At 43.8% G+C, this 22071-nt stretch overlaps 2 protein-coding genes across 2 annotated transcripts; one reads left to right on the top strand and one right to left on the bottom strand.

Annotated features, from left to right (window-relative positions):
• Window positions 1-1080: 1080 nt before the first annotated feature.
• Window positions 1081-10029, top strand: LOC131678946 (NPC intracellular cholesterol transporter 1 homolog 1b). Its single transcript, XM_058959404.1, has 7 exons — window positions 1081-1252; window positions 5948-6892; window positions 6948-7165; window positions 7219-8750; window positions 8810-8922; window positions 8985-9550; window positions 9613-10029. Exons 1-7 carry the CDS (start codon window positions 1222-1224, stop codon window positions 10027-10029), a joined length of 3822 nt encoding a protein of 1273 aa, XP_058815387.1. The 5' UTR covers window positions 1081-1221.
• Window positions 10030-10076: 47 nt separating this feature from the next.
• LOC131678953 (uncharacterized) lies at window positions 10077-10827 on the bottom strand. The gene is made up of 2 exons (XM_058959414.1): window positions 10313-10827; window positions 10077-10245 (listed from the first exon to the last, which is right to left on the bottom strand). The coding sequence occupies exons 1-2, from the start codon at window positions 10681-10683 to the stop codon at window positions 10077-10079; spliced, it is 540 nt and encodes a 179-aa protein (XP_058815397.1). The 5' UTR covers window positions 10684-10827.
• Window positions 10828-22071: the final 11244 nt, after the last annotated feature.

The raw sequence follows: 22071 nt of genomic DNA, 5'->3' as shown, positions 1-22071 counted from the left end.
ATTGCTATTCAAGCGCATTGATCTTTTCGGCGGGTGTTACCAGAAGAGACCCATCGTCTACATTCTTAAACGAGACAAGCGGATGAACAGCTTTATATTTCTCGCGTGTTTTTTGTAAACGGCCAATAAGCATACTGTCAAATTTCACTTTGAGAGAATATTCTGAACAAACCGTAACTCGCCAAGAGTTGACGTAGGCATTTTATAAAAGAGAAAGTTTTCTCTTTCGTTTAATGCTGTCACTAATAATCGGCGATTGATGGTTTGGCCAGAATTTCCTCTCAAAGTGAATTTTGACAGTATGCTTATTGGCCCTTTTCAAAAAACGTGATTTTAACTTAAGAAGCTTTACCAGGGAACAGAATGGTTTTGAGTTTGCAAGAAAAACATCAGTAAAAATTTATCCGGAATTAATTGATCACGGAGAAAGTTATCAATACTCAAACTGTATGTAACGCTAACAAAACGAAACATATAGAAAAGTAAAGACTTCTAAAAGCATTCTCATCCACAAAACTGGGAAACTGAAATGGATTAGCCAACTTGATAATCGGCTGATTGAATTGACGAATACAATAATTGTGCGATTAGCCCGTTGCAGCGGGTTTATGATAAGTCATGCCAAAAACTGATACTGGTTCCCCAACAGGTGTTCAAAGTGAGACACTACTTTGGACAGCGGTATGTGAAATACTTTGTATCATTTTATTACTTATCTGAGTGGACGGACGCGCTATCAATATATAATCAAAGCAAAGCTTTGGTACTACAATTCGTCTCGGAACTTGATCTTCTATTCCGGCCAACTTTAATTATTCACACATTTGTAACAGCGTGTAGGACTACCTGACTTCCTGGGTGATGGGGATCGAACACAATTCCTAGACAGTTCGTTATTCTACTCTATTTCCCTAATATTTACCCATCTCGTAGCTACCGTCTGTTCGTGGTAAGGTTTATCTCACGCGACGAATACTCGAAGAAAATGTATTACATTGTAATCTTATCGCAACTGAGCGGGCGGAGGCGGCAGTGTCTGCGATTGGCTTGTTGGACTTAAAGGCTCCCGAGGCTCTTGCATGTAGATAATCGGCGGATAGTTTTTTGCCGGTCGTTCTTCGCGTTGGACGCTCTCCGGTTATCGTGCTCTCTAGGAAATCTACGAAACTGTGGTACTATTTCTGTGTTAAGAGTTGGTAAATGGAAATAACGTGAAGAATAATGACCGGTGGAAAAGTTAATTCAATAAGTGGTACGTTATTGCGATTGGGATCATACACAGTTTTACAGTTATTTGTTACCGAAGTTTCAACAACTACATACATTACAAAGCGTTCTGTAATAGAATTTTGAACTACCGATCGATAATTTTTGTGAAAGATGTGGGACGTTTTTCGTACATTCAGTTTGAGTTTAAGATTTGTTTTTAAATAACACTAGTTTGCAATATCCACAGGTAATTAAATTTGTGGAAACTTTAAATATCAATTTCAATGAAACTAATCCCCACTAAAGCCAAGCTAGTAAAAGTTCTAGGCGGCGAGATGGATCAACTATGATCTTAGCCTGTCATTCTGACACCACAAAGGAAAAAAAGTTCTAGGCAACTCATACATAAGCTGGTGTCTGTCATGTCCAATATTTCAAGAAGGGATCCGTATTCAACGAATCATCCAAAGACGAAACTTGGATGTTACGAGTTGGCAGCAACCGGTTTTTCGTAGATATCCGGATTAAATATAATATTTTTTATGGACCATAGTAATTTCGCGTCCTTGCTCCGCGGAAACGAAAGAGAGGTAATCATTATTTTATCCAAGATGAAGTTTAGTCTGCTCAGCTTACCTACTTCTAGGATGCAGATCAAAAATGATTTGTTTTTTATAGTCTGACACTTCCTCGTTGCTTTACTTTACCGCTGTCGTGACAATCTAATGTGAAGTTAGTATTTATCGTTTCGGATTCTCCTCGTCAGTAACTAGCACCATCTTGGCGTCAGTTAGAAACTAAATCTAAACTAGCATCAAAGTTGACTTTAACTGGACGCTAAATTCAAGAAGTCATATGCCTTACATGCATATAAACGACTGAAATGTTCCGAGTGATATCGGCGACCACAGTCTCAACTAAAAATATATTTGAAATTGGTTTCTCGCATCTCGCATTCTAATGTCAGTTCCAGCCCCAGCTCAGCTTCTCGCCGCCACTCTGTAAGCACCCTTACAGAGTCTTACTGATTTTCTAGGGGAGAAGGTGAGACGGGTTGTATTTCTCTTCCGGACTAATTTTACAACAGATTTATGTCTCGTCAGCGACAATCGTATTTTCTCTGGTTCTAAACAATGGAATCACGATGGAAGTAGTGTGTATTTTTTGTATAAAACAAATGCATCCTTAGTTGTTCAAACGAGACGCTCTCATATCCCTCCCATATGAGGAACCAAAACGAAGATTGATCGTTCAACTCTCACCAGTTCCTTACTGGCCCATAGGGAGTTCGTTCCATTGTCGGACAGAAATTCTATCGGCCAACCTCAGCGGCCAATGAACCGGTGAATCGTCATCAATCAAGACTTCGCAGACAGTCCGTGGGTCACCTCAAAAAGTACTGCTCGGGTTACCAAGCAGATGAACATCGACGTCCAACAATCACATCAAACGGAGCCAAATAAACCACATCCGTATAGCTAGACGGGCGAAGATTTGGTGTTAACCGCTGCATAGATAGCTGTGTCATTCGTAGGACTCGAGGACTACCTCGGTGAATCTTGCACTATACGCAAGACGCTGATACCTCCATGACTATTGCGTCAAGATGCGGAATGTAGAACAGATACGTTCTTGTGGTATTGCTGGGCGATTCTGTGTGTGGCATCTATTTTTTAATCTATTGTTTAACATCGCGCTCAAAGGTGCATATTTAAATTTCATTACCTTCAAAGTTCTGATGTGAAAGGAATCGGAACCATCATCACGAGATCTCGCATGTTTCTTGGTTTCGGGGACGACATCGAGATCATTGGCGTTGATCGCAGAGCAGTGCAAGAGTAATTTATTTCTATGAAAAAAGCGAGGCTGCGAGAATCGGACTGACATGAAAACTGACAAAACAAAGTATATGGCTGTCTGTAGAGAGTCAGGCAGTCCGAACAGTGTTGGCTCCGATGTGGAAATCGATGGAGTATGGTATGATGTCGATGAACTCATATATCTTGGGACACTAGTGATAACGATGTTAGTCGCGAACTACAACGGCGTACGAATAGTACTTTATATGGTTTACGTTGTCAGCTAAAGTCTCGTAGTCTACAGATGCGCACAAAACTGGCTCATTACAAATCACTAATACTAACTGTTGTTCATTACGGTCATGAGGCATAGGCGTTGAAGGAAGTAGACTATCGAGCGCTCAGTGTGTTTGTGAGAAGAATTCTACGGTCAATACTCGGCAGCACAGTAGAAAATAGAGGATGATGCAGACGTATGAACCTCAAGCTGTACCAAGTATACAAACAGGCCAACATTGAAAGGCTGATAAATACGGCAGATTACAGTGAGCTGAAAGAGAGACTAAGTAATGCTCAGAAGAGAACCTGGACGAGGTCGTCGATTTCTGGTCAGACTCCACTATTGCTTCGCTGTGTGCAATCGATGAAGATGCGCGTGTTGCGGGCGGTCAAGGAGACTGGAGACTGGCGTCCCAAGATTGAACCTGGATTAACCAGGAAATCTAAAATACAATTGGTCATGATTGGGAGTACCCAGATCGTCCAGCCATAATGATGATGATGCTACGCATCCGTAGTCCGTCTAACTGGCATCGGCAAATGTGAATCTCTTCGACCTTGTCTGATCTCATATTCTCATTTATTTCGAGTATACTAGATCAAACGAGGTCGTAGAAGTTCAAGTTCGAAGTAGTGTAAACACCGGTATATTCGCAAGGATGTTGGTAGACCGCAACAGTCGCAGTCCGGCCGCCAAATATTCTGAAACAGATTTTTGCTGAGAATTGTAATCGGAGGGTGAAATGCTGTGGGATTGAACTGCGCCGGAACAATATTCAGAAGGATTCTATTCGACGAGCGTTCCTCTTCATGGAAACCTGCTTTTCATTCGGTCGCGAAATGGAAGACGTTCTCAATCGGGTTCCACACGCCGCCTAGTAGAAGTTTATGTTCGGTGTTCTTGTTCCGGTTGAAATGTACTGCGGAAGCGACGCCTCTTTTTTCATATATTCGAGAAATCTAGCGGAGTTTGGAATCCAGTTTCTGATCCGATATCTTCTACACGAATGGACGCACTTACCTTGCTGGTTCGCATCTTCAATCGTATGCACACTGTCGTATGGGTCACCCATATTATGACGCCTAACGATGGCTCTCACCGCTTCGGAGTACTTCTCCGCAACATCTACTGAATTTAAATTCTGCACGAATTGAGCTCAGCTCGACGAACACGTGAAACCAAAGGTAGTAACGTCCATAACGTACAACTGTGGAGCGTCTGCAGTGTTCGCTCAGACCAAAAATCCTCGGTACTAATCCGGATTTGATGGTACATTTGTGGAATGTCACCTCCAAAATGGTGCTGGCCGTTCTCGAAAATTGTAGATTACTCTGGGAAGTGGAACAAGTTTAAGAGAGACTCCGTTCGCTGATGCTACGATATCCCAGACTAAGAACAATTTACAAAGGCTTCTTCGGACTTACCTCGACGTGGTTTGCGATGTACTTTTTAATTCAACCTAACTTGTCTTGTATGCGTACCGTTTGACTTGATAGTTCGTTTCCTTTACAGTACTCCGGCTCCGGCCCGGAGCTTTCATCCGGTTTATAGCCATCTGTTAGTTGTCAGTTGTCTTCACGCCACAGCAATCCAGTTTACAAGCGGTCGCCTACCGGCTTTGTCGTCGACTCCAGCATTTCTCGAGTCCTCTTTTTCTCAACAGACTCCGGTACGATTTCAGGTAACTGTGGGCACTCGGTCCTCGGCTCTCCGAAATGTGATTCAAATAAGTGAACTTTTTCAGCCCAAGCCAGTGCTTCGGGTTTCCCGTGGATAGTTTTACACCGGAACGCCAGAGAGATGTGACTATTTTTTATCACATCTGAAAATCATACGTTCGGCTTCGGCGGCTTCGACAATACCAACTCTGACAAAATTCGAGTGTTGAATAGTGGAAACTACTTCGAATTCTTCGCCGACATCCTCAATTCTACTTTTCTCGAATCGTTTCGAAGCCGTTGATATTGTCCACGTCCACGTTACTATCAACGGCTCTAGAATGCCTGCCACCATCATCTGCTTGGTCACGAGATCAGCCAAGAACGTAGCAGAGGATCCGAAAGATTCATTAGTATCGAACTGTCATTTGTCCGGGTGAAATATTACCGACGTCTGGTGGAAAATCACCGTACGATCTGCCTTTTCGCTAGCATTCCATTCTATCTTCCGCCGTCATACCGATTCCTCCACTTCAAGTGAAGGGAGATTATGGGCTCCTTGATAGTTTCACTCCAAGTATCGAATCTTCGAGGTACCTTCGTTTGAATTTGTACGGTAACAGTTGATACACCGACATTGGCCAGTGGTGCCAAAACATCATAATGTATGACAGATTTTTTCGTTGATCGGCGTATTAACTGAAATTCGGCAATTTTTTACCGTACTTAACGATCAATCGGTTTTAGTACTTCGTGTTGTACTTTTGTACACCATTCTTGATGGATTTTTCTACGGCGAAAAATTGGCGAATGACCTTAGAACAATCGAAAGAAACAAAAGCAGAATATCGAGCAGTGAGATCTAATCTCAGTGTATAGACTGATTTACTGTTGAAATCGCTCGAGCTTACTTGAGCTGTGAAACAGGTGTTTTCTTATAACATCTGGATGATTAATCATTATCCACAAGCGTTTGCTAATCTGACTAATCTATTTTTCAGTACACATCTGGAACGTCCTACTACTTCTAGCGGTAGGACATCTAGTGACTGAGGTTACCGGTCAGGATGATGAACACCACTGCGTAATGTACGGAATCTGTCATACAATCGGTATACACGCACAAAATTGCCCGACCACGGAAAAAGCTAAACCATTGAACAATCCGGCAGCAGTGGAGATCATGCGAAAGCGTTGTGGCTTTATGTTCGAAGATGAGAATACACCGCTTTGTTGTGACTATGGCCAATTGCTGCAGTTGGATAGTAACTTCCAGAATGGGGAAGGTGTTTTCGGGCGGTGTGAAACCTGCATCAAAAATATGTTATTCAGCATATGCAGCATGGCGTGCAGTCCAGAGCAGAGTCGTTTCTTGACAGCCTACGTCCATGAAGCTGAACAGTATGTGGAGAAGGTCGACTATCGCATCGATCGGGAACATGTGAAAGGAGTCTACGATTCGTGCAAGGGCGTAATTGTACCATCGAGTGGGAAGTATGCAATGGACATGGCTTGCGGAGGATGGGAATCAACAAGGTGTACTGCAGAACGATGGTTTGAATTTCTGGGAGATGCTGTGAACAACGAATATGTACCATTTGTGATCGAGTATCACTACCCCGAAGAACCGGAAGTTCGTTACAACCAAGACGTACTACACTGCAACGAGGCCTACAATGACTCAGTTAGCTGTTCGTGCGTGGATTGTTTTGACACCTGCCCAGTTACGGATCCACCGGAAGAAGACGATCCAGGATTTCTAGTTGGAGACCTTAATGGAGTAACGTTCGTAGTTGCTGTTGGAGTAGGCGGATTCGGTTTAGTGTGGATTCTGATATCTGTGTTCATGAAGCACTCTGGCGAGTTACCCGAGTTTCCGAAATTCTTTGGAGGTTTCCAGATTGTTAATGCGGGACTGACGAAGTTTTTCTCGGCTTGGGGTACATGTGAGTAATCCGCACAGTGTTTCATCAACTGAATACTAAAGTCATTGGTTTTTAGTTTGTGCGGCTCATCCGGTTCTGATTTTGGCGATCTGCTCCTGGCTGATTGGTGGTCTGTGCTATGGAATAATCTTTCTTCAGATTACAACCGATCCCGTTGAGCTGTGGGCAGCTCCGCAAAGTCGTTCGCGACTGGAGAAGGACTATTTTGACTCTCGTTTTTCACCATTCTTTCGTACCGCACAAATATTCATCAAACCGATCAAGCAGGATTACGTAAGGTTTTGAAAGCGTACCTAAACATTGTCTAACTTATGGCACAATTTCAGATCGTCCATAACACCTCTTTGGGTAACATAACCTTTGGTCCAGCGTTCGACAAAGAGTTCTTGCTGGAAGTGTTCGCTCTGCAGGACCATATCGAACAGATCGGTCAGGAGGAAGACGCTGGATTGGAGAAAATCTGCTACGCTCCGATGACTGCGGCGGGGAAGGAAACCGAATTGAGCGAGTGCACAATACAGTCCGTGTTTGGATACTTTCAGAATAGCTACAAGAAGTTTAACGACGTTTACTACGACTCGGAGGGCTACGAGATGACTTACCTTAACAAGATTAATGATTGCACACGCAACGCATATCTACCGGCTTGTTTCGGTCCGTATGGTGGGCCGGTAGAACCGGGAATCGCGGTGGGAGGTTTTCCGAAGCCGGAAGCTGGTGAGAGCCCAAATTATAGACTGGCTACTGGGCTGGTGATGACGTTCTTGATCAAGAACAAAGCGAACAAGGATGAGCTCGGACCGATGATGGAGTGGGAAAAGAAGTTCATTGAGTTCATCGAGCAGTTTGACAGTCCTTCGATGGATATTGCCTATACGGCGGAACGTTCGATTGAAGACGGGATTGATGCTATGTCGGAAGCGGAAATGTTTACCGTTATTATCAGTTATGTGGTTATGTTTATATACATAACGATTTCGTTGGGGCGAATTACAGGTTTCAGAACATTCTTCAACGAATCCAAAATTACTTTGGCGATCGGCGGAATTGTAGTAGTTCTGGTGTCAGTAGCTTGCAGTTTGGGATTTTTCGGCTACCTTCGGCTCGCTACAACCATGTTGACAATTGAAGTGATACCGTTTCTTGTACTGGCGGTTGGCGTAGATAACATCTTCATGTTGGTTCACTCGTTCCAGCGGATCGATAGGGTTAAGACTCCGGAAACAGCGGAAGCCATCGGTAAGGCTTTAGGACAAATCGGCCCGTCAATTCTTCTGACATCGGCTAGCGAATGCTGCTGTTTTGCCATCGGAGGTCTGTCACCAATGCCCGCAGTGAATACTTTCGCCTGGTATGCTACGGTGGCACTGTTCGTTGATTTTATTCTACAGATCACAGCATTCGTAGCTCTGATGGCACTTGATGAACGTCGGGCTGCCAGTCGTCGGATGGATTTGATATGTTGCGTCAAGAGCAAGCAGGAGCCGAATAAGGTGCGAGGACCCAGTTTCTTGGAGAATATCTTCGGCAGATATTACACACCGTTTCTTATGAAAAACGGTGTAAGGTTGGCCGTTTTTGCTGTGTTTGTAACTTTATCGTCGCTTTCGTTGATGGTCGTAGCTAACATCGAGCCTGGGTTGGATCAGCAGTTGTCCATGCCAAAAGATTCACATCTCGTGAAGTACTTCCAATTCATGGCAGATCTTCTTTGGATGGGGCCACCGGTGTACTTCGTGCTTAAACCTGGATTGAATTATTCAAATACGGAAGATCAGAACGTAGTATGTGGGGGAGTGCTGTGTGATACGGATTCAATCCAAACAAAGCTGTATCTGGCTTCGCTATACCCGGAAATGTGAGTATTCATACCTTTTCACAAGAAATGAAATATTATTTAAACGGTCACGGTTTCAGAACTCGAATTGCAAGACCGGCATCTTCCTGGCTGGACGATTACATTGACTGGTTAAGTATCGATGAATGCTGCCGTTACAACACTACAGACGGTTCATTCTGTCTTAGTAGTAGTAAGTGCTATTATGTCCACATGACCTGATCAAAAATTTTCATTGTGTGTTTTTACCCCTAGATACATTTTGCGAATCCTGTCCGAAGGAGTTTGACGAAACCGGTATTCGTCCGACGGTGGCACAATTCGAGCGTTACATGGAGTTTTTCCTTTCGGATATACCGGACGATCGTTGTGCGAAGGCTGGTCGGGCAGCTTATCTAACGGCCCTGAACTACGTGACGGATTCGTCCGGGCATCTGAATGTGCACGATTCGTACTTTATGAGCTATCATACGACGGTGATTACCTCTAGGGACTTCTACGAAGCTCTGCAGTGGGCCCGAAGGATTACCAACGATATCCAGCAGGTGCTGGACGAGAAAGGAGCCGGTGTTGAGATCTTTCCATACAGTGTGTTCTACGTGTTTTACGAGCAATATTTGACAATCTGGGAGGATGCACTTTTGTCACTTGGATTGTCATTGGCTGCGGTGTTTGTGGTGACATTTTTAGTAACTGGCTTGGATATAGTTTTTTCGCTCATAGTTTTGCTGATGGTGTTTTTAATACTACTAAACATGGGAGGTTTCATGTGGCTATGGGGCATTACATTGAACGCAGTATCGTTGGTGAATTTGGTCATGGTAAGCGTAGTACACAAATCAATCCTCGATCGTAACAGTAACAGGAGTATTTATTTTTTCAGTGTGTTGGCATTGGGGTAGAGTTTATATCGCACATTGTGAGATCATACAAGAACGAAACCGGAAACAGAGTTGCAAGAGCGACTGTAGCTCTAACGAAGACCGGAAGTAGCGTGTTCTCCGGGATTACCCTGACGAAATTTGCTGGAATCGTTGTGCTAGCATTCGCCAATTCGCAAATATTTCAGATCTTTTACTTCCGGATGTATCTAGGAATCGTACTGACCGGTGCGTTGCACGGACTGATTCTTCTTCCTGTGGTTCTCAGCTATATTGGACCTCGGTCCGTAAACACTTCGATGACCATCATTTCGTATGCCCCGATGGACGACCCAAAAGTATCAGTATTGGAACCGCCTTCACCCTCCGCTCCGTCCGGAACAAATGCAGACCTGCTCTTGTCTCAGAAACAAATCTAATTTATTATTTATTCACAACTCAAACACATATCGAAATAAATACTCTTTCAACTGGGAAGTTTGAATGGAACTCCGGTGAACCGTGGCCTCTGTGTAATCCTGTCTGCGTTGATTTTCTCACCAATGATCGTTATTTCCTGGCGTTTCTTTGGATGGTAGTGAAGATGACATTCTTCTGGGCCAAGCAGGTAGAATGGTTCCGAGTGCCAGCCATAGCTGAAGAGTATAAAAATATTGTACTCTTCAAACTTAACAATACTATAGGAGTCACTGCACAACCTACCTTTGATTTTCCGTTCTAGGCTCCTGATACTTCTCTCTTGGTCCCTCCGATATGCTCTTCTCCAGCAGCTTAAAGTACTTGTCGATGTTCTCCAGCTTGCTCTGCGCATCGGCCGTCGTCGAGTCGTACTTGGACCAGAACTTGATTGCAATCGGAACGCGCCTAACGTCGGGCATAAAATGATCCGTCACCTTGATGTAGGTGTTCTGTTTATTGATGGTTTCCTTCTCGAACGCGTACGACACAATGGCCGGTGGTTTCGGTAGTTCCACTGCCTTGACAGATTCCATTTCCTTCGACTCGAAATTTTCCCGCACAAATGCGGTGGACTGCTTTGATTTGGCTGCCTGACGGCGGCGTCGATGCGGCATTGTGCATCTAGTCGTGACGAACCTAGCGAAATAACTGACTCTCGATGGTACTCAAACCCACCATGGGGGAAACCAGGTGCCGAAAAATCACAGCCCCGAAAATTGCTAGGGCAAGCGAGGTGCGCCCATCCGGGTGATGACTATTTGGTGGTTCGCATGAAAAGCTGCGGAAAAATAACGATAGTTAAATGGGGCCAATAAATTGCAACATAATTCATAAAGCGAACGGCTAATGGGAAATGGGCAGGGCAGGGGAGACTCACGATTTGAAACTGGGTGAAACTGGCAAAAACAAGAGAGAGAGAGAGAGAGAGAGAGAGAGAGAGAGAGAAAAACGTGTACAATCGAATATTTGTATCTGAACTGGAAGAGTCGTAGTTGGAGAATATATATTGCATATTTTTTTTATTTTTGCTGGGAATTTAATATATAAACAAACTCCACTGCTCAGCATAATTCGTCAAGCATCGCGTGCTCTAAGCCTGAAATACATTCATTGCCAGAAACAGCTTGGAACAGGGTAAACAGATCTACAATGTTTGTTCTATTTCATGGCAAGTTGCATACACTGTGGGGCTGGTGATAATTTTCCCTTGATTGATGCGTATTGACAGGTAAGTAGATACTTTTCTTGTAGCACGTTTGTAACTCTCTAGTAGTTTCTATGTAATAACAGATTGAATTATGTATCAACTGTATCATTTTACTCCATCTTACTCCGAAGCGGAAATCAAGGTTATGAAAAACTTTGTCTTTTCTATCGTTTTCCTTCGGACGTTTAGTTATCAAGTATCACGCGCTTTTCACGTTCCACTGCATATGATTTTGCGCGGGTGAGCCAGTGTCGTCTTCGCGTGAAACGTGGCCCTTAGTGTTGACAAGTTTTGACTATAAGCATGCGAAAGCAGTAAATTCAAATGGCGAAGGTCAACTGTATTCACCGCAGCCAACCAATTGAAAAGCTTCGGTGACAAACGACAACTACCGATTGATTGATGTTATTGTATTGGTTCGTCACAGATAATCGGATGTTGTTATTTATTTCTACATACAACGGCAGACAATAGTTTAGCCACGTCTGAAAACATCGGAAATTGTTCAGAAAAATTATGGTTATATTTTTTACTGGATTACTTTTTTTGTCGTAATAATTTTGTCACTGAAGCATTCACACAGAAAGGATGTGAGCCTCACTCACAAATACGTTGGAACCGGATCGACGGATACAAACCATACGTCATTTTTTGCCCAAACATTCGTTTAGCCACTGTGAATGACAATTCAGCTTTTTACGCAATCACAGTTACAATTAGTTGAAGTTTTTAAAAAGTTAGTTACAAACTTTTAAAATTTGTAGCTTGCTTTTTTGCAATCAAAATATCAATTGAGCTAACACCTACCTAAATCGGCGAACCAAGTATCCGTAAATATGTGTATGAATACATGGAAATGTTCATTTCGAAGTAGAACACTTCTAACTTTTCAATGCAGAGGCCCGTTTCGAAATTTTTACAATTGGGCCATTAAATGAAGTATAATTATTACATAAACCGATAGAGCTAAATTTTCTAAATATCGCAATAAATATGTTCATCTCTTAAAACTTCAGAATAACTTTTAATCCATTTTCTAAAAAAAATGTAAACAAATCCTCGTTTGACACCCTCGTTCATCATTGACAGTGAATTTAGTTACGTAGGTTAGCATTTTTTACAGTTAGCCCAGCAAAAGGATAGGGATAAAGGTAGTTGGATGGATAGTGTAGGCGTAATAATTCAATTTTATAAAATAATTTTGATTTCTTATTTTTCGTATAAAAAGTGAAAAAAGCTCGATTACGTATCTCTAACGTCAGCTGCATAGGAAAAAATCAAATACAGCATATGGCTTAATGATCCAATTACTAAATTAACCTAATTACTGCAAATAAAAGAAATAATGGATTTTGTGAAAGCATCTCGTGCGTTAAACGAGTAAGACCTCGCCGTAAACTTTTCGTCTCGATGTCGAGCTTTTTCCTCGCTGCGTCGTATATCCAGTAGTAAAGAATCACATGACGAACGTCTACGGTGACTCCGCAGCAGTCGCATACTGGTGGAGAGGTCCTCTTCAGTAAGAACTCGTACGTTAAACGAGCATGCCCTATTCGCAGTCTTGAGAGAGCTCGCTGATCTGCCGAAATCTCCCGGTCAGTCCACATCCCCCTGTCAAATTAGATTTCACGCAGTTTGACTTCAGTGCACGCTAACCACCGATGGTAGCATTGGTTTCGGATAGCTGTACTTGAAGTGTTTGACGGCGTCTGCTCTCCGAACAGATACAGCTAATGGAGCAATGTTCCTCGCTTCTCCTGCGAGTCTGTCAGCCTCCTCGTTACCACGGATGGAATCCAGCAGATCTTGATTGGCCGATTTCGTAGCAAGTTTTCGATTTCGTAGCAAGTTTTCAATTTCCTGGAACCACGAGTGCTGGGATGTGCCGGCTTCGATTGCCGATAAAAGGATGGCCGAGCCGGACATGATCACTAAGTCGCTGACCGTGTTGAATGTTGCCAGCGCTGTTTTTATTGCGAATGCCGGGAAGGCCAAGTGACTATTGGAAGTGTTTTCCAACTACTCCCGCGCCTACTTCGGTATCGTCTTTCGAGCCATCAGTGTAGACGATTGTTGAACGACTGAAACGATTTGTCAGAAGCTCTTGAACGACTGGACCAACAATTACCAAGGGGTCTCCAGCTCTTACGCGCTTCTTGATGTTTGTAAGTAGGGGTTTGCCCACTACTCGGGTTCTTGTTTGCCCGGCGAACCCTTCTTTTCAGGGCGGCCTAGGTGCTTCTACAGAATTTCGGATTTTCGTTTCACAAAAAAAGGTAAACAAACAAATAAAATTCTAACTTTACCGTTTATTCTCCCGAAACTCTCCTCTGCTGGTCGTTCCTTGCAGTCTGGTGCAGACGTCGGCGGGAAGGCGACGGTTTTTTTTCCGCCCGGCCGGGACTCCAACGGCCGAGTTCTCCTGCTGGTATCGTTGGCTGCTCCGGCAGCGGTCCTTAGTAATTAGCCAGGGAGGTGAGCTTTGCTTCTTTGTCGGAACCTACCTAGCGACGGTGGTGACGAATCACCCCGCAAAGAATCCCGGAAGACACCGCCGTGTTCTTCCCAGGGGGAGCCGCTGTCCACCCTGCTTCACCCTCCTTGGCTATTAGCTGGGAAGGAGAATAAGGCTCGTTCGGCTTAATCTTCCCAGCGAGGGCAAAATGGTGCGTCTGGATCCTTTACAGTTAGGCGGGGAAGCGAAAGCTCCTTGATAATTAGCTTCCCCCGACGGCGATCCAGCACCACACTTCCTTTAGCACCCGGACCACGGGCCGGCACTTTGGCGGGAATCTACCATCGCACACGCGCACTCAACGATTTTACAGTTGCGGGAAACTGTCCCAAAAAAACCGCTACAATTTTCTGGACGTCTGATTGTCACCGTGGTCCGTCACTTTCTACCTCTTACGATGGCCGCCTTTTTTCACTCGACTAAAACAACCACCAAAAAACGCACCGCCGCATAGCTGTGAATGCTAAGGTACAGCATAGTCAGCAATCACTTTTGCAGCGAGAGGAGAGCGGTTACCTAACTAAACCCTATGCTATTTATTTACAAATACACAACAAAAATTTCTACACCTATCTGAACTAATGACAACGTTCATGGACTATTATTTAAACGAAATTTACATCAAAAACATGAACGAGCATAATGAACAGCGGTGAGTTATGTTGCAATAACAATACACTCTACGGAGAGAGTTCACAAAAATAGGTATATTTCCACCCAGTTCTAAATTGTTACCCTGACGGGTTACATGTTCCAAAGGATCTGAGGCGTGCGTTCGGGTGTAGATGTTTGGAAGAGACGTTCCGACTATTTCTGTCAGACGTTCGGAAGCTCGGCGTACCCGGGGAAGGTCAGCATTCTCCCTGATGTTTCCCAATACTCTGATGGCTCATTGGGCTACAGTTTGGAGAATGAGCAGATTTTAAGGAAAAGTACCTGTTTCGGCCATAATGGCTATGATCGGACTGGTGACATATGCTCCAGATGCGTATCTGATCATCTTGTTGTATGCAGATGCCAGGGGTTTTTGTGACAGCATCTACACCCTTTCTAACGAGCCCGATGCCATACAAAAGTCGCGAAGTAATAATTGCGGATCCAATTTGCAAGAAAGAAGAGCGCTCATCACGGGGTAGCTTGGCACCGATTATTTTCTGGATGCGTAGCCTAGATTCACATGTCTTCTTCGTCAATTTGCAGTGCGCTACGAAATTGAGTGATCGATCGAGGATGACACCGAGAGTTTTCAGGCGTGTTTCTGTCGGTATAGCAACTCGGTCTATCGTGATTGCTTGACTGGGTGCACGGCGGGCATTAGGGCTGCAATAGAAAATGCTGGATTTCGTTGCAGATATCGTAAATCCAATACTGCTCGCCTATTTATGGACGGCTTTTACTGCTGACTGAAGCTTTAGATAAAGCGGCTGGTCTTTCTTCCTCCAAACTACGAGTAGGATATCGTCGGTGTACAACAAAATCTTCGGAGCCACGCGCAAGATGGGTTGAGTAGCTACGAGAAACAGCGTAACCGAGAGCGCTGAATCTTGAGGCACACCGTTTTCCAGCGGATGCGCGGACCTTAAGAGACTTTCTACATTAACCTGGACCGATCTTTCTAATAGGAAACTGTTCAGCACGTTGATTATTCTACCACGTATTTGCCATTTCTGCCGTGTTCGTAAGATGCCATACTTCCAGCTGGTATCGTAAGCCTTGGACAAGTCAAGTGACGCTATCAGACTGTGCTCGTCACGGCTGGGTAATGACCTCTACATCTCTGCAAAGTATGTGTCAGTGCCCCGACCGGACATAAAGGCACGTCGTTGTTTGACGAGACGCCCGTTCGACTCTAGTTCGGTGGTCAACCGTCGATTGACTATTCGCTCGAAAACTTTCGCAATCCAGCTCATTTAGGTTATTGGACGGAATGCAGCAGGACCTGCGTCATTTGAGATTGGATTTGTAATTGGAACTATGATGCCAGTTCGCCAACAGGGCGAAAATACGCCACTACTAGTCTATTGAAGGGTTCCAACATGGCAGTTCGACAGACAATGGCAGTCGCTGAAGCATTGGATAACCGATGCAGACCGGGCCTAAAGAGCCACTTCGTGCTCTATCAAGTGCTCACAGCAGCTCGTTCTTAGTTAAGTCGGTGTTGTAAGTATCTTCGGTATCTGGCGAGAAATTCACGCGATTTCGTTCGACCTTTCCTTCTCTCTTTGGAACAATGGCGAATAGCTGGAGGTGGCGGATCGTTCGCTGTAATGTTGTGCCAGTTGTTAAGCTACTTCTTCAGCCTTATCCGTGTAGCCACTGGACCGCTTGATGACATTTCGATGTTGACGTTTCCCTCTCAACCTGTTCACTGTCTGCCACATCTCCGTCGCAGTGGAACTTGGAAATATCTTCCCGACGAATTCCTCCCACGATCATTGCTTGGCGTCATGGATCGACTTCCCCGCAGCTGCTCGCGCTTCTTGGAAGCGTTTTAGTGCATCGGTTTTCTGTGAGTCTTCTCCCTGTATACGCCTCAGTGCTCTCAGTGTTTTTCTTCTCGTTTTTACGGCCGCTTTAACTTCCGGACACCACCACGGAACCGCTTTTGGACAGACTCTGACTGTATCGCGGTTTTTGTTGCTTTTATCAAACGGTCAACGAAACAGTCGATTGATATTTCGACACCCGGTCGAATAGCGCTGGCGGTCGGACGTTCGTAAGTTGTCTAATCCGCTTGGTCGTAGATACATTTCAGTCTTTTCGTTGGAGTATATGTCAGTCCGGGAGTGGAGACGAGAATTGAAAAATGGTCACTGTTATGGGTGTACGGGAGAGTTCGCCAAACAAATTTGGAGGCTACAGTTTCAGAGCAGATCGAGAGGTCAATAGCTGAAGTGACACCGGTAGCTGGATCAATTCGGGTATGCGATCTGTCGTTGAGAATGATTAGTCTTTCCGACAACGTCTTCTCGGTTATAAAGTAGCCTAGTGCGGTATATTTATTGGACTCCCAGCAGATATGGTGTTGAAGTTGCCCAGTACAAGCACAGGACGTGGGAGTTGCTCAAAGTAGTCTCTCAGATGCTCTTGACATTATTGAGTACTGGGAGAGACGTAGATCGACACCACCGTCATTTGGTGTGGCAGTTGTATCCGAACAGCGATTGTTTGAATATTGCCACCGACCTCAAGTCTCTCGAAGGGTACACCATCCCGAATGGCGAGCCCTAACCCTTGTTGCCACAATCGGCGACTCCCGGTCTCAAGTAGTAAAGTGTAGTTGCTACCGACGAAATCTGCTGAAATCACGCACATGTTGTCCAGCTTTGTTTCTTGTAACGCTATCAAGCTCGGTTCGTATTGGGCGATCGGCTGCTTAAGGTCATTGAAACGCAGGCCCCGTATGTTCCACTGCAGTGCGAAACTTTTGCTATCGCGACTGGTGATTGTCGCTGACGAAGACGATGTTGATGGCCGAGATGGTTTCTCGACGTGGTTGGGAAATCTGTGTTCTGGAACTGCTGTTGCGATGTGCCTTCACCGGCGGAAAGCCAGAAGGAGAATTGCAAAAATTGTATATCCGGGAGGTAGGGACAGTCCTCTTCCCCCCGGTCGATCCCTTCACGATGAAGTGAATCATCCTCTACCCTGGACAAGAACTGGTGAGGTTCAACAATTTTGCACAAAATTTGAAAAGAGGTGCCTCACCTCTGAAATAGCAATAATTCAAAATTTGAATGTGTTCGTTTGAAGTTAGTTTTAAGGTTAGTGATGGGTAGATAGGACTTTCTTCAATAATTAAATTGCTACAAAGGCAAAAGCTAACCAAGCAGCCAATATTATGAAAACAAAGAGGAGCAAAGATGAAGAGCTAAACTGCTGAACACTTGTCATGTACATGAAATAGCGAACTGGTGCAAATTGATACAAAAAAGTAGTGTTTTCCATACTAATTTCCATACAAACCATAAACGCAATGGTGCGATCCTTAGAGCAACTAATCGTCTCTAAAATGTGTCTAACAACCCAAGTAACCAATAAGCATTATAACGTAGCCTAATATCTGCTTTAGATCCACATATAAAGCTGTCCTAAAAAGCCGTGAAGCCCAAAATACTTATTTAATGCCGATATTATGCCAGAAAAGGCGAAATATAGTGCTATTACTGGGCGGAGATTGACAGCTCGTTTCTGCAGTACTAATGCTATTATATAACAAAAGCGTACAAATGTCAAATTTGAAAGCCTTATATTGGCACTACTAATGCTATTAAAAAGCTTCAGCTGGTTGTCATTGTCCGCCATGGTTTTAAAACCATTTCTTATGTTTCCTTTCGGTATGATGAGCAAAAAGGAAAAATTTTAAAATAAAATATTCTGTTCAAAACCGTAATTGACTCTGTTCTAATGCATTGTAATGAATATCCTTAATGGGTTTTCGTTCTCACATGATATGAATTTTTACGAAAATTACCTTTAGTAAGTCTCGAACTGAGGTACCTTGCCTCGTCCTTCACGGTAAGTGCGCTGCGTTTGCTTCCTGGACTATATTGCATATGTTCGATTGAAATGAAATATGCCGAATATAATCTTCAAGAAGAGTTGCATAACAAATAAACCCACAGCATTACAATAGCATTATATCAGCTTTTTATATGCTCTATAATGGCATTAAATGCACTTGTAAAGCTTACATGCTTTAAAGATCCTTGAAGCATGTGCGCGTTATATCAGCTTTATATACGCATATAGAGCAAGCTATAATGCTATATGTCGGCTGTCAAGTTATGCATTATTGATGCTAATAAAGAGCTTTATTGCGTTGTTTTTTTTTTTTTTTTCAATTCGTTTATTTGATAAGGCAGGTTTGCGTTAGCTTAAAGGTGCCAATTTTGTTTTGTTTTACATTTTAAATTACTTAAAACTAGGGGCTTACATATTGATTTTTGAAATTAAACTAAGGCTAATTTATAGCTATACATATACACAAGGGGGTAGTATAATTTTCGTAAGATTAGAGGGGTCATTTAGTTTTTATGGCAATATGGTTTGACATTTTTAGCAATGAGATTATTGGAGCAAATAATGTTTAACTAAGGGGGAAAATTTTTACGACTATCTTAAAAGTAGAAATAATTAGAGGGCGTGATTAAATTTTGTAAAGATTCGGAGACATTAATTAGAGTTATTTTATGTGGTAGTAGAGTTGGGCATTTTCAACGAGATCATATAATATAATAGTTAAAACTAGAAAAGGCAAGAAGAGCTAAATGCTTCATGAAGATATTTGGGGGGGGGGGGGGAAGGGGTGTTACTTCTGTGTATAAGAGTCAGGGGAAGTAGGGTGGACAAACATGGCAGGGGGAGAACATTATTTCAGTTTCAGACTTCGGGAGATCAACGGATGGATTACAGAATCAGGGTGGTCTTCATCAGGAAGAATCATGTACTGGGACGCCGGGTGGTCGTTCTCGAGATGGCAGGGGTTTCTCCAGACGATTTCGTAGTGCGGCTCAGATGTTGATCGGCTACATTTCGAGTTGTGCGTGTGATGTTCGTGCTTTAGGTCCCGTGTTTGTTGGCTCATTCGACAGGGATGTTTTGTGTCGCCTTGGAGTCGCATCAAACCATCGTGGGTGTATGGTACAGGTGGAAGAGAGCGCTTCTGAGAATGATAAGGAAAAAGGGACAGTTAAAGTTGGATATTGATGGTTTTTATGAAGGTGTATATAAGGGACATATAGAGGACATCGCGGCTTGCCAACACATCTCGAACCGGGACGTTGGGTGGTCTTCCTCGGGCCCGGAGGGTGTCCATAAGCCGAGACCTGGCGGAACTGTACTCGGTGCACGCCCAGACTATGTGCTCTATATCGTGATAACCGTCGCCACAAGCGCAGATACCACTCTCCACGAGCCCAATACGTCGGAGATGTGCATCCAGCGTGTAATGGTTCGCCATGAGTCGGGACATCACACGAATGAAGTCACGACCCACATCCATCCCCTTGAACCAAGGTTTCGTCGATACCTTAGGGACTATCGAATGTAGCCACCTTCCTAGCTCCCCATTGCTCCACGAGGTTTGCCAACTTTCGAGGGTTCTCTGATGAGTAATACTGAAAAATTCGTGGAAGCAAATTGGTCTTTCAAAAACGTCACCTTCAATGGCACCCACCTTAGCTAAGGAGTCCGCCTTCTCATTGCCCGGAATGGAGCAATGAGAAGGGACCCACACCAAGGTAATCTGGAAAGATTTGTCAGATAAAGCACTCAGTAGCTCCCGTATTTTCCCCAAAAAATACGAGGAATGCTTTCCATGTTTCATCGAGCGAATAGCGTCAATAGAACTCAGACTATCCGAGACGATGAAGTAATGGTCTGCGGGTAATGTGTCAATGACTCCAAGGGTATACTGAATAGCAGCTAGTTCTGCGGCGTAAACTGAAGCAGGGTCACTGAGTTTGTAGGAGGCGGTGAACTTTTGATTGAAAATACCGAAGCCAGTGGACCCTTCGAGGTTTGATCCGTCAGTATAAAACATCTTAGAACAGTCGACTTCTCGGAATTTATTATAAAAAATATTTGGAACCACTTGTGGGCGTATATGGTCCGGAATTCCAATAATCTCGTCTTTCATGGATGTGTCGAAGAAAACAGTAGATTCAGAAGTATTTATGAAATGCACACGGTTGGGATTGTAAGAAGAAGGATTAATATTTTGCGCCATGTAGTCAAAGTACAGGGACATAAAACGGGTCTGAGAATTGAGCTCAACAAGCCTTTCGAAATTTTCAATCACCAACGGGTTCAAGATATCGCATCGAATGAGCAATCGATATGAGAGTTCCCAAAATCGATTTTTCAGCGGGAGAACGCCCGACAGGACTTCGAGACTCATCGTATGGGTCGACTGCATGCACCCTAAGGCGATACGCAAACAACGATACTGAATTCTTTCGAGTTTGATGAAATGTATGTTCGCGGCGGATCGAAAGCAGAAGCATCCGTATTCCAGTACCGACAGTATCGTTGTTTGATACAACCTAATTAGGTCTCCTGGGTGGGCACCCCACCACGTTCCGGTTATTGTACGAAGAAAGTTGATCCTTTGCTGGCATTTCTGTTTCAGATACCGAATATGGCATCCCCAAGTACCTTTCGAGTCGAACCAGACCCCTAGATATTTTACTGTGAAGACCTGAGCTATAGTTTGACCCATTAATAGAAGCTGTAGTTGTGCTGGTTCACGCTTCCTAGAAAATACAACTAGCTCAGTTTTCTCCGTGGAGAATTCGATACCCAGCTTAATAGCCCATGCAGACAAATTGTCCAAGGTATTCTGTAATGGTCCTTGTAGATCGACAGCTTTGGGTCCCGTAACAGACACCACGCCATCGTCTGCAAGTTGTCTTAACGTGCAGGAATTGTCAAGACATTCATCAATGTCGTTGACGTAGAAATTGTATAACAGGGGGCTTAGACATGAGCCCTGGGGGAGGCCCATGTAGCTAAATCGTGATGTCGATAAGTCACCATGCGAAAAATGCATGTGCTTTTCCGACAACAAGTTTAGTAAAAAGTTGTTTAAAGTCGCTGAAAGACCATGCTGTTGCAGCTTCTCTGAAAGAATGTTGATAGAAACTGAATCAAAAGCCCCCTGTTCGGCACATAAGTTAATTTTTGTAAACATACAATACTAAATTTAAGAATATTGCAATTCAAATCAATCTTAATCACCCGAATTGTAAACAGCTCGAATTCGAATATTATGCCAGCTACTCAGTCTGTGCAAATCAAAACGAACGCTACTTTGCACCCTCTCCAGTGTAGCAGGTAGAAACTTTACAGAGAGAGAGAGGAAGATGAAACCATCGTCGCGATCACAGCTGATCCCGGCTGGATATATGTAATTATAATTGTATATAGTCAGTTGAAAATAGATCTGGTGAAGGAAGGTTGTTCGTTTTCGTTCTCGGTGCGATTTAAAAGAAAGCCGTCGGTAATTTTGCCTAAGTCAGCAGGCAGCAAATTTTACAAGTCCCCAGCGGGTTGGTGGACTTAGTGTTTCGGTTCGTTTTTTAATACGGTGAGCCACAGTGCAAGTTGGCTAAGTTCCCTAGCGACAGGTGAACTATTCGGTGCGGTACATTTCGCGTGTTGTACCATCGGTGATCGCGGTGAAAGGGCGATTCCGATCGATACATTAAACCGGCCAAATTGAAGACGGTGAGTGACAATAATTGGCCGTGTTTGGTACTGTTTTCGTGCGCGCTTGTG

Source organism: Topomyia yanbarensis, chromosome 1 (genome assembly GCF_030247195.1).
Source record: "Topomyia yanbarensis strain Yona2022 chromosome 1, ASM3024719v1, whole genome shotgun sequence".
In the NCBI taxonomy this organism is placed as follows: domain Eukaryota; kingdom Metazoa; phylum Arthropoda; class Insecta; order Diptera; family Culicidae; genus Topomyia; species Topomyia yanbarensis.
Note: the sequence above shows the minus strand (reverse complement) of the source record. Positions and strands in the feature narration are given on the sequence as shown.

Bases quoted from the DNA above. Each gene is read 5' to 3' on its own strand.
- LOC131678946 (XM_058959404.1), top strand. From the start codon at position 1,222: ATGACCGGTGGAAAAGTTAATTCAATAAGTG. The intron at 7,166-7,218 runs GTAAGGTTTTGA...GCACAATTTCAG, and splicing joins AACCGATCAAGCAGGATTAC to ATCGTCCATAACACCTCTTT. The intron at 8,751-8,809 runs GTGAGTATTCAT...TCACGGTTTCAG, and splicing joins GCTTCGCTATACCCGGAAAT to AACTCGAATTGCAAGACCGG.
- LOC131678953 (XM_058959414.1), bottom strand. From the start codon at position 10,683: ATGCCGCATCGACGCCGCCGTCAGGCAGCCAAATCAAAGCAGTCCACC. The intron at 10,246-10,312 runs GTAGGTTGTGCA...TATACTCTTCAG, and splicing joins CCTAGAACGGAAAATCAAAG to CTATGGCTGGCACTCGGAAC.